Consider the following 12448-nt stretch of genomic DNA (forward strand, 5'->3'; position numbering starts at 1 on the left):
AGTAATAATTAAATCTAGGCAGCGGAAAGCTTAGTCTGGGAGAGCTGTGATCAGCAAAACTTCTTGACTGGTCGCCTCGGTTAAAACCATACAGTGGTTGTTATCATTTGGAGGCCTGTGTTTTCTCCCTGGCGCTGCAACAGCAATTTGTTTATATTATCCTTCTTAATGTGTCTGCATTTATAAGGAGAACCACATTTATCTTAGCTCACTTTGTTGTAATGTTGAGCCTGAAAAGTTTATATCTGCCCTTTTGACTGTTCCTTTGTTTCCCTTTACCTGACTGCAGAGCCACGGATGTTTAGATAAAAACTGCAGTTAGGTTTGGCTTTACAACAATATTGTGATCTCTTTGAATTATGTGGAGGAATAGATGGTCAAATAATGCATCAGTCCTCGAGGAGGAGGAGGAAAACCATTGTCTTGATAAAATAAAGTACAAGCTTAGCTCTGCTCTGTGTCTCCAATGAGTTATCCCTGTGAGAGTTGTTTTTTGTCCCTGGAAGCAGAAATATCTTCCTAGGAGAGGGTTTGGAGGGGAAGGCAAGGGGGGAAATAGAACATCTGGCCACAGGCTGACCAGACCCAGTGAACTATGACACCTTGATTAATGTGTGAACAGCTCTGCTGCTCGTTGCCCACTGTTTTCATTATGGGAGGTTAATTTTCAGATGTTTTAACTAGGGCAGTATTATGTCACTCTCCCTTCCCCCATCCCAGTTCAAAATCAAGGTAGATCTTAGTAAAAACTTCCTTCAAGTTGTTACTCTTTCTAATCTCAAGTAATCCCCTCCTTGGATGTACAGCCTAATGCAAAGTGAGCGAAAACAAAACCCTCACCCTCCTTTTTAGTACTAACTTTCAGACTCTTTGTTTGCCTTGTTGCAGCTGGCTGGATGTGAGTCAGCCTCCTGCTCATGCATATTACAGTGATGGAATAGCCTGGCATTTATTATTCAGTAACTGGTGGTCGTGTGGGTGCAGAGCATAAAGGCTCAGTGCTACCTCAGTTTACTTGTTGGCTTTACCCGAGGCAAAAAGCATCCAACCCTCCTTTGTGCAGAAAAATTCCCAGTTGTTGATGAGCAAACGTGGGGTTAAATGCTGCTTGTGTTCCTTGTGTGCAGTGTTGTTTACAGAGTGCATCATAATAACATTTTAAAACATCATTTGGATATTTAATAGCATTATGGTGTTTCTTCATCTGACAGTTTAGCTTTTCCTTTCTTAATTAAAGCAGTAGGCACTTGTTTCAGTGTGAGAGATCTCCTTGGGTAGGTTTTTAACTCTGACAAGAATCATCCTGTTTCCAGGGACTTTCCATGTCAGGATCATTGAATCATACAATGGTTTGGGTTGGAAGGGACCTTAAACCTCATCTTTTTCCACCTCTTGTCATGAGCAGGGACACCTTCCACTAGACCAGGTTGCTCCAAGCCCCATCCAGCCTGGCCTAGATCACTTCAAGGGATGTGGTAGGCACAGCCTGAGCAACCTGTGCCAGTGCCTCAGCACCCTTACAGGGAAGAATTTCTACCTAAAATCTAGTCTAACTTTGCTCTCTGTCAGTGTGAAGTCATTCCCCTTTGAAAGGACTAAAAGCTGATACAGAAATTGCTTTCTGTAAGCCATCCTGTATTATAAAGCTTATATGCCCTCATCTTTTTTTTTTGCTACTCTGGTGTTTATATTTATTTTCACTGGAGACCAAGTGACTCGTGCAGTCAGACAGCCCCAGAGTGTGGCAGGTCCTTTGTGAGATGCTTTGGGATGGGCAGGCAGCTGCTTGTGGGGAGCTTTGCCAGTCAAATTAGGAGAGAGTTGTAATCCGTTGCTGATAACGTCAGAAAGAAGAACAAGACTGTTGTATTTTCAGTACCTAAAATGTAGTTTCACTTTCACATGGTCTTTAACAACTGACAGTCCTCGAAGTTCTTACCAATAACATGACATTTCCCTCCAAAAGGAATCTGTTTAAAGTATTGTAGATGTGCTTGGAGGAAGTATGGAAGTTGCCCAGGCTTAGGGCTGTGGAAGAGCTTTAGAGAGAGAAAAATCCATTAATCTTTAAACAAGCAAAAAGAAGATATGCTTTGATAGGTGTGGCTTAGATTCTTATTTTCTTGCAGCAGAAGGTCTGCAGAGACCATTACTGTACATCTGCCTTTTGAGAAAGAGCACTTGGCTTACAGAGAAGAGGAAAAATGACAGGGAATGCTCTTCTGTTTCATTCAGCTTTTCCCCAAGACATTTACCATGGCTGAGTCAACGTTAACATGGAGCATTACAGAAACCTTGATTGACTTGATTTGACTTTCCATTCCAAATTTCCATGCTAAAGATTGCATGCAAGCATCCAGATTGGATGTGTCACATTTACCACAAAAAATTCCATCCCTGGCTGATGGTTCTGGAAGCCTAAGTCAGTACAAATGATCTGGAAGGCTTTGTATGAGGACCAGTGATAATAACACAGTACATAATACCAAAGAAAAGGTGTTTTTCTTGTTGGAATACTGAATGTCATTATCAGGCTACTCCCTGGATGTGATTGAGTTCAAAACAGCCCGTTGAGAAATGCTGAATTTGTGGAAATGCTTCTCAATGATGTTAAATGCTAAATATGCCAAAGTTTCAAAAGACTTTGGTCCTGTTTTCAACAGCTGGCATCCAAAAACTTCCTGTTTATTAGAAGTAATGCTTCATGTTTCTGTACCTGCTGCTTTCTCTGTGCAAACCCAGAGGGGAGCAGTGGTTTTAGGGGTGGGCAGTGGTTTTAGGGGTGGTGGCTGCCTCACACGTGTACTGGGGCACCTGGCAGTGTGGAGCAGGCAGGTTCTTGCCATGCAACAGAGCAGTGACCTGTGGATGTGCCCTGACCCTGGCAGCAGCAGTGAGAAGGTTTGCTCACCTGGCAGAGTATCTTCTATAGAGTGAGTAGTGTTTTTCTAGCCAATGAAATTATGGCTGGGGGACACACTGCCTCAGCTCTGTGGCACACACTGCCTCAGCAGACTCCTTGCCTTAAAAACCTTTAGTTTTGGACCATTCATTTACCCTTCAGTTCCTTTGGTGTAAAGAAAAATACGAACCCAAACAAAATCCCATGTTTTTGTGTCAGACAGCTGGAGTCTCATTTCCACATAGTACTGAACACATTCAGGTAACTCTTAGATGAATTTCAGCTGCTGCTTTTTGCCAAGACTCTGCTTCACTGCATTTAATGGCCATTTCTTGATGCAGTGAATTTGTTGGGTGGTTAGTCCTCTGTTTATCCACAAACCCTGCTGATTTCCTTTGCTCTCATGTCCATCTCTGCAATGCTTTTGGGGGAAAGAGGAGAGCATTGCTCTGTCTGCTCAGACTTCTAAACGTGAGTGTACGTCTGCACGTCCAGCTGATGGAACTCAGTGCAGTTGTACAGTTGCCAGATGGCTGTTTTGTTGCAGTTAATCTGGCCTGAATTTGTTTATCTGCAGAAGTCTGGAGGTATTTTTATACAAAAAGTGCACAATACCTTTGAAATCGCAGCAAGTGGGAGAAGAGGAGAATCAGAACAGTTACAATGGGTGCCAAGTTCATGGGGTGGATGGGTATGAGCAGGTCACCTCCCTTCTCTTTTAAGGAAACTCCAGGTTGTAAGTCCTTTTGCTGTTGGAGAAGAGAACAAGGCCGCTAAGTTTTAGACATGATTTCTCTAAAACACAACCTGCAGCAGGAAGTAGGTGGAGGAAAGTGATAGCTGAGGTAGCCTGCCTTGCCTTCTGAGCCTCTCTTCCAGAAACAGGCTTTCAGTTTTTGGGAAGTGGCCAATTCTTCTCGTCAAACCCAGCTCCATGATAGGCAGTTCACACCCAGCCTTGCCACCTCCTGACACAAATCTGTTGTGCTATTTCACTATTTGTCCTTCGGGCTGTTAGCGGATGAGCTCAGAAGAGCTTAAGTGGTTTGAAAGACTCATTTAAAAACACTGGTTTTTTTTTCTTTTCCGAGTGATTTAAGGTTTTTGTCCTTGAATTTGCTCACTGTTAAGATCTGACAGTTGCATTTTTAAGAGTATTTTCTTTCTGCCTTTATTTTGTTCTCTGGTATATATTTACCCAAGTTTACTGTGGGTGCACTAGCACAATTTAAAGCAAGGAAGTAACCCATTTTGTCGAGATTGAGGACAGAAAGAGTCATTCTGAAGCATTTGAAGTTGACAGTGATGGATAACTTTTGTAAACAATCATTTCTAGAATCCTGTATTCTAGAGGGCTAACACTTTAGGTGTGAAGAGGCACAGAGCCTTTCTCTTTCAGGTTATTGGTTTACTTATATAGGTCAGGAAAGCAGTAAGAAAATCTGCTGCCCTGCAGCTGCCAGATTGTAATATGTCAGTCTGCATGGGGAGAGGTCTGTGGGACGGCTGACACCTTCAGCTTTCAAGATTGTTTAGTGCAGGACTGTCAGTGTTGTCCTTTTTAATTTGGTTTTTTTAAATGACTGATAAAACCAGAGATAGGAATTACACTGAGTTTACCTCTGGGTGGGTTGAGGGATGGAGTTGTTACTACAGTGACTTTCAATTTGCTGTCTCTTCAGGTTGGTTTATCTTATGGCATGTGGTTTTGGTTTATGGAAAAACTTGCAGGTAGGTGAGGATGATGAGTGGGATGAAAAAAGGGGGAGACTTTTTATGTGCAGAGGCAGATCGTGCTGCTGACCAGTGAGTCATGGGGGGAAAGGGACTGAAGTGGCCACTGTTCCTGTGGAATTTTAGGAGAGCACTGAGAAGAGCTGTGCTGTTGGAAAGAGGATCATTCCGCAGTGGCTCAGTTGGGAAAACAATTATGCAAGTGACCTTTGTTGAGACCTCTGTGGACTCAGGAGCCAGACCTTTGAGAGATGCCAGAGCTGCCGGTGTAGCCAGGCACCTTGGGTATCTTGTGATAAACAGACATGTCCTTTAGACCTTGTATTTACTTAACAGGATCGTAACCACCGTGTTACAACAGTGCTTGGTTTCCAGCTGCTGAGCTTGTGGTTTTTGCCTTGAGGCTATTAGGGTATTTGTCTTTTGCACTGGCAGGTTTTGACCTGGAGGACTGTGACATGCAAGATGGTAAATGCAGAGGTGCAGGATTATGGAAGTATGGGATATGCTGGGAACCAGGCAGAAGAGACAGGAGCTAAGAAGTCCTGAATAACTTTTTTGTGTTAGATTTCTGTGGGCTCAAAAGTGAGGGAATAAGATCTAGTTTTTGCAGTGTGAAGAGTCCTCACATTCAGTATGTGCAGTAAGATGAGGGGTGTGTAAACAAATCACTTTGCAAGAGGAGTGGGTCCCTCCTGGTGGCAAATTATGCTTCAGGGTATTAGTAGAGTCATAGAATGGTTTGGGTTAGAAGGGGCATTAAAGCTCATCCAGTTACAACTCCTCTGCCATGGGCAGGGACACTTTTCACTAGCTCAGGTTGCTCCAAGTCCCATTCAACCTGGCCTTGAACACTTCTAGGGTTGGGGCAGCCACAGCTTCTCTGGGCAACCTGTGCCAGTGTCTCATCACCCTCACAGGGAAGAATTTCTGCCTAATATCCAATCTAACCCTGCCCTCTGGCAGTTTCAGTCCATTCCCTCTTGTCCTGTCACTCCATGCCCTTGTCCAAATTCCCTCTCTAACTCTGCTGTAGTCCTTTTAGGCACTTGACGGGGCCCTAAGGGTCTCCCTGGAGCCTTCTCTTCTCCAGGCTGAATACCTCCATCTCTCAGCCTGTCTCCAGAGCAGAGGTGCTCCAGCCCTTGGAGCATCTTTGTGGCCCTCCCCTGGACTCACTTCATTCCTTCAGCCATTGATCTGAATTCACTTTATTTGCTGTAAGCAAGAAAATCTTTAATCTATTGACTGGAATAATATCAGCATTTTAACAACTGTCTGAAGGGGAGCTGCAAGTGATAAGCTGCCTCCCTCATGGCTCTGGTAACAGAAGGAGTTACAGCCAGAGGTGCTCAATATGTAGCTATAGGACCCCCTTGCACCTGGACCTGGTGCTCATCTCTTGCACCATCAGTCTGAGTGTGGGTGAGTGGTTGTTCTGTGGTCTCTGGGAGGCAGCTCATGGTGCCTCCAGACCCTGAACACCTGGATAATAATTCTGTCTGATGTTAATGTTGTCCTTCAGTTCCCACCTTGAGAGGAGGCTGTCACGCTTGGTTCCCTAATCTCCTTCGTCACATTGTCTTCAGCTTTTAGAATGTGTGTTTCTGTGCTCCTATATAACAGTGAAAAGAAAACCCTGAGGCTGATTTTTCTCCATTTGCCTTGACAAACTCCTTTGTGTCACGCAACGCTTCGGGTTTTGTTGTTATTTGGCATTTGGATATGGCATCCTGGCCTGGATCAGGAACAGTGTGGTCAGCAGGACCAGGGAGGTGATTCTGCCCCTGGACTCGGTGCTGGTGAGGCCACACCTTGAATCCTGTGCTCAGTTCTGGGCCCCTCAGTTCAGGAGGGACCTTGAGGGTCTGGAGCAGGTCCAGAGAAGAGCAACGAGGCTGGTGAAGGGACTGGAGCACAAGTGCCATGAGGAGAGGCTGAGGGAGCTGGGGGTGTTCAGCCTGGAGAAGAGGAGGCTCAGGGGAGACCTTATCACCCTCTGCAACTCCCTGACAGGAGGTTGGAGTCAGGTGGGGGTTGGTCTCTTCCCCCAGGCAACCAGCAGCAGGACAAGAGGGCACAGACTCAAGCTCTGCCAGGGGAGGGTTAGGTTGGATATTAGGAAGAGATTTTTTTAGGGAGAGAGTGCTCAGGCATTGGAATGTGCTGCCCAGGGAGGTGGTGGATTCACCGTCCCTGGAGGTTTTCAAGGTGAGACTGGATGTGGCACTTAGTGCCATGGTCTAGTGACCACGGTGGGGTTGGACTTGATGGTCCTAGAGGTCTCTTCCAACCAGACTGATTCTATGATTCTGTTTCTGTTGGGTTTTTTTAATGTAAAGCCTTTAACATCCTGCCAATTGGGAAACACTTCTCCCAAGGCAGACATTGAAAGATACAGTTTGGAATAAATTTTATAGATTAGTCAGGTAACAGGCTTGATACAAAGCAGTCAGGAAACATGAACCTGTTTCTGTTGTGAACAGCAATACGTGTGATAGTGTTGACATCACGTACCACAGCTCTCTGTGCCAGTCTGGAGGATAAAAGGGCTTTAATTGCTTTTGTTTTCTAACAGGTGTATCAAAGCAATGAAATTTTTTTCCTTTTTTAATGCTAAGTGTGTTCCTTGTTCTCTCCCTCTTCTTTGCAGGCTTTGAAAGAGATGCTTTATGCTGCTGTGGACCAGGCCCCTTCTATAGAAGGTAAGCATATTATAGCCCAGAAGTGTGTTTTTCTTGGCATTGGGTACTGGACATGTAGTCCTGCTACTTTTTTGTCTTCAGTCCTCCTAAATTGGTAAACTTAATATCCTGATGGGCAAATGCCTGGCCTTTCACAGCCTGCATGCTATTTCTGACTGTTAGAACTCTTTGTCCTCTGTGATTGGGACAATAATTGTCTTTGTATAGTCTGGGACATCGACAGCTGGATTCCTCTTGCTTATAAGGGCATTCACTGGTGGAAGTACTTTCTTCATGGCTTGAAAATAGACCTTTGTTTTGCTGGGACAACCAGCCACTCTGGGAGATAGCTGTGCTGGAGAGATACTGGGTACTGGTTTGTTACTGCTGATGTGAACTAAAAGAGTCTCATCCTTTGGTTCTGTGTCCTACCTGGATGCTGTGCTGCCTCTCGTATGTGGACATGAGTATATCTTCTTGTTTGCATGTGTTTATTGCCACAGGATTTCAGTGGCAATATTATTTTAGTACAGGGATTGGTTTTAACCTCACTGTGTTCTGAAGAGTTTGTTTGTTTAAGTGATGATCTGTGCAAAATTTCTCAATGGAGCCTTTCACTTTCTGTGTCTTGCTTCCTTTGGCTGTCTTTGAAGTCCTGAAGAGTTTTTTGCCTCTACGTTGCTTCACTTCCTTCTTGCCCTTCGTGTGGATTTCCAACTGATTTATAACCTCCTTACCTTTATTATTTTCCCTCTGATCGCAGTGCAATGTTAATTTCATTAACCTCTGGACGTGTCTCTAGGTTTCTTGTATCTTTCTAGAGCAGAACAACAACTGCTGCTCCTGGTGTAGTCAGTTGTCTGACATCAATAATGCTTCTCACTCGTGAGCTTGTTAACCACTTCCTTGTGTTGCTTGTGTTGATTAGAATTGGGAAATGAGGCATGACAGAGTTAAAATAATGTGGAATATTGTGGTTTTTTATTTAACTCTATCTGCTCTTTGATTAGAATTCTAAAACAAAAGCTGCAATAGTTAATAGATTAAGAGTGTGTGTGTGGGATGGGGCAGTCTGTCCTTATAGTCTTCAGAGGTGCAATCCAAGCTGAAAACTTCATGGAAGCAATGCTCAGATGGGCATAATCTTTAGGTCTAACCTGACACTTAGCTGCTGATGTGACTAATCAGCCTGATAATTTTATTAAATCAATCGCGCTTTGCTCTAAAGTTCAGGTGCTAGAACTAGATTTCTAAAGGCTATAGCCCTAGAATCCAAAAGTCTATGGATTTCCGTTGGAAAACATGCCAGCAATACAATGGCAAAAGAGAAAAACCTCACTTCATTATTTCGAGTGGCAAAATTGTTTAAAACTCACCTAATAACCTTTTCCCCCGACAGCATAAGATCAGTTTTCTATCTAAGAGGAAGTAAAGTTTTCTGTATAGGCCAAAGTGACTATATTAAGTTTTAAACACAACTTTGTAATTTTATTGGAAATCCTGCCCATTAGTTTGCTGGAGCATTTACAAGACTTTTCCTTCTCTCTTCTCTCCATTGATTTATTATTGACAATGTGAGCAAACGGTGTCTGTGCTAATAAAATGTAGTCTGATGCTGGAATGTGACTTAGTGGGCTTTGCTTGGGATACCCAGGATTTCCAAGTGGGCTTTGTGTTTTCAGTGCTTGTGGAACAGTGACCTTCTGTAATGTGCTGTGATGTTTGTGTGTAAACTTGTTTGGCAAAGCAAGAGAAGGTGAAGAGTAAAATGGTACAATATTGTATTTTTGCTCTTTTAAATGCTGCAAGAGTTTTAACTTGTACTTCTGCCTCTTTTCATGCTTTCAAAACCTCAACAAAAGCAATAACTTAAGACAGTTTTCATCAGTAGAACAACGTTTTGTTCATTTTTGTGGGGGATTGGGTTTTTCCCTCTGTACTATTGGGAATAATCCAAACTGGTTTGAACCACTTCTAATTAACTCTCTCTGCCTAACCTGCCCTTAATTGGAGAACAACTGTACTAACTCCTTCAGCTTTTGTTCCTTAAGTGAATGGGATGATGTGCTTGGTGGTTGGATTTTTTTCAAGTCTGTTTTCAGTGTGTTCTTTCTCTCTCTTTTTGTCTCTGCCTGGAGTCTGGTTTGCTTTCTAGTCCCTGGTTTCCTCTCTGGGAATGGTGTGTTGTTCGGGATGGGGCCAGTGCTGGAGTGACTGATGGGTCTGTAGGGGCAGGTCGGGGGATGCTTCTACCTTAGGCCTTGGGAATGCAGGGGAGGCAGAGGGAAGGAAGATGTCTTTCCATGAGCTGTCGCTTAAGGAAAGGCTTGTGCTGGAAAAGGATCAAGGCCAGGTATTTCACCCTGTTGCTTACATCCTTCTCCTTTAAGCCCTTCTGCCTTTTTTCACAGAAGCTTTTGGCCAGGATTAGTGCATGACTGCACACAAGCTGTGCCCAAAACACTACTCTAGTCCCTAGTAGAGGAGGTGGACAAGTTCCTTCAACTTTGGGAGGGAATGTAGCGGCTGTTGTCAGGGCTGGCTGTTGGCCTGCATGTTTTCAGTTTAGTGTGGATTTTGCAGTGGATACTTCTGTGTTATTCTGAGCTTAGCACAGAAACTACAAGGCTGTGCTGCTGAAACCCAGTTTCCCAGTATGAGCCTAATGTAATCTCCTTTTAGACTGGTCTAACTAAAATCCATCTGCTATCTGATCTAGTTGATCACAGACACTCTGCAGACCTGCAGAGTTGACTTTGATTTACCTTGCATGAACTGTAAAGCTAATTTTCAGGTAATATATTGGACTGTGAAGAAAAGGGAGTTTTGTGTAGCAAAGCTGAGGCTATTCCTGGTTCTTACTCTGCTTGGCTGGATGTTTGATTTGGGACTTGTGAATGAGTTTCTTAGATTTCTGCTGCAGGCTGCTAACTGTGTCAGTTGGAGAAATTTGTGTACATACAGAAATGCTTTGTATTGCTTAGTAGTATGCTGAAAGCATTTGTGAAACTCTTTAAAACAGCATTAAAAGGGCTACCCAACCAAGGCATGTTGTAAGTAATAGGTAATAGGTGAACCATCCATCATTAATAGCTTTCATTGGGTTTGTACTTAGGAATTTCCTGTTTGTGCTTGGGTAAACAAAGCTAACTTGAGAGTGACACTTAAGCTCTGCAAGTGATGGTCATTGTGCTACTTTAGTGGACAAAGTGCTGATGGGAAGCAGCCAAGGTCCTCTCTCTGGGCTCTAAATTGTGCAATTTATTATGCAGTTACACGGTGACCCTTCTCGTTGTGCTACATTGAATCACACCGATGTCTATCTGCTTTTCCCTGCATTCAGGTAATAATAGACTGTGATGTTAGCAAAAACCCTCTAGATGCGAATAGGCAAAACCTATCAAGGCTGTGTGATAGGAGGAGGTTGTTTATAGCTGTCCCCTGATACTATTGCAAGGTGCCGTGGCTCCCTGTGTTTCATGAGTTATACCAGACTGTAGCATATCTTTTTTGGCAGCTCCTAGCTGTACACATAAATTTCTTTAATCTGTTCAAAGATACATTTTCCCCCCCGTCTGTCTGCTTTGTAACAACAGTGTTTTATATGCCAGTGTTGTTCCTCCAGATGCTCATCATCTTTTTACAAGGCATTCCCCCGATGAAACCTGCACCATCCTTCCACCTGAGCAACATCTGCACCAAATTAGTGTGTAGTCTGTTAATTCAATCCCACACACATCACTGGAAAAAGTATCAAATGGTGTTTGATTCCCAGCTGTACCATGAGACTTGCTTGAATTTCTGGAGAGTTCTTTGAAGCGTGTTTGCTTTGTTAGCTGTTTGTTACGTGCTGCTTACTGTTACTGGAGCAATCAGGATGAACTGATGCTGCTGCCACTATGTTGTTCATGGCTTCTGAGCCCTTCTGGCAAGGCAGGAAGGCCTGGATGCCAGCTGCCAGGTCAGGGAGAGCAGGGCACCCTGCCTTGACCCTGAGATACCTTTAGGAAGATGATGTAGAGGAGAAAACCCAATGTAGCTCTGTTTTTCTCGGAGGCAGATTGTGCAATATTGGAAACACATGAAATCCTGACCTCACTGGAAGGATATGGATTTATTTTTTTTCTTGCATTCCGTGTGCTCCCACTGCTTCCTGTCCCATTTGTCACCTAAGTAAAACAGGTTACTGGACCAGTGTTGCTTGGAGTCCTCCCGATTATTCCACTCGGTGAGCAGATGTGTCGGCATCTCCCCAAGCTCCTTACGATGCAGCTCTTCTCAGCTGCAGTGAAGATGAAAGTGCAGCTGTAAATTATTCATTCTGATTATCTGCTTGAATGGACAGGGTCCACTCTAAATATTATTTCCTGGAATATTTGTCTTTCAGATATTGAAATTTAGCCTCCCTTTAATACTTGCGTAAACAAACGTGGTGGTTGTAATATCAGATGGTACAAGAGCGTTCTGTTGTATCCTCTTATTATAGAGATTACTTATTCCACTTAACCCCAATCCTGAATTCCAGTGGCACCTTTTAAATGAGGATCACACTGGTTGTGCAGGGCTGGAATGGTGTAACAGTGTAGGAGTGAGGACTGTGGGTGGTTTAGGGTAGAACTCATACCCAAAAGTAAGAGGTGATGTTAAAATAAGATTTGATTGGTATGGGAAAAGCTTTAGTGGTAATAGAGATCTTTTCTCTGCTGGTACCTGTAAGCTGTAGGGTCACCTGTATTTTTGTGCTAGATTAGAACAGCAAGAGGTGCAAGTTTGGGACATCCTGAGAGTGCCAGCACTGGCAGTGTGTCCTGTGTGATTCCACCCTTGTTTCTGCTTTGATTTGTAATACACTTGCTATGTTTGACAGCTACAAATCTTTAGTTTGGATTTATTTGTGTTCCTAAATAAATAAAATACCATTCTTTAGGGTGATAAATAATCTTGGTGAATAAGCAGGGTGTGGGAAATCACATTGGTTTTTTTCCAAGAGAAGTTATGAGCCTGACAGTTTTTGTTACATGCAGACATGCTTTGTAGGGTTGATCAAAGGCTGATGGTTTGTCTGTATATATGCAGATGTCTTCTTCTTTTTGTTTCAAAATAAACATTTATTTCCAATTGCACAAGC

At 43.5% G+C, this 12448-nt stretch overlaps 1 protein-coding gene across 1 annotated transcript in view; it reads left to right on the top strand.

Moving 5' to 3' along the window:
- Nucleotides 1-12448, top strand: part of XPR1 (xenotropic and polytropic retrovirus receptor 1) — a gene marked incomplete at its 5' end in the record, with an annotated part of 112459 nt that overhangs the window by 285 nt on the left and 99726 nt on the right. The window contains one exon of the mRNA XM_009076558.1: nucleotides 7290-7341. Within this exon, the coding sequence (XP_009074806.1) occupies nucleotides 7290-7341 (52 nt within the window). The remainder of the gene's footprint in view (nucleotides 1-7289; nucleotides 7342-12448) is intronic.

The sequence above is a fragment of the Acanthisitta chloris genome, unplaced genomic scaffold (assembly GCF_000695815.1).
Source record: "Acanthisitta chloris isolate BGI_N310 unplaced genomic scaffold, ASM69581v1 scaffold6666, whole genome shotgun sequence".
NCBI classification, from domain to species: Eukaryota; Metazoa; Chordata; class Aves; order Passeriformes; family Acanthisittidae; genus Acanthisitta; species Acanthisitta chloris.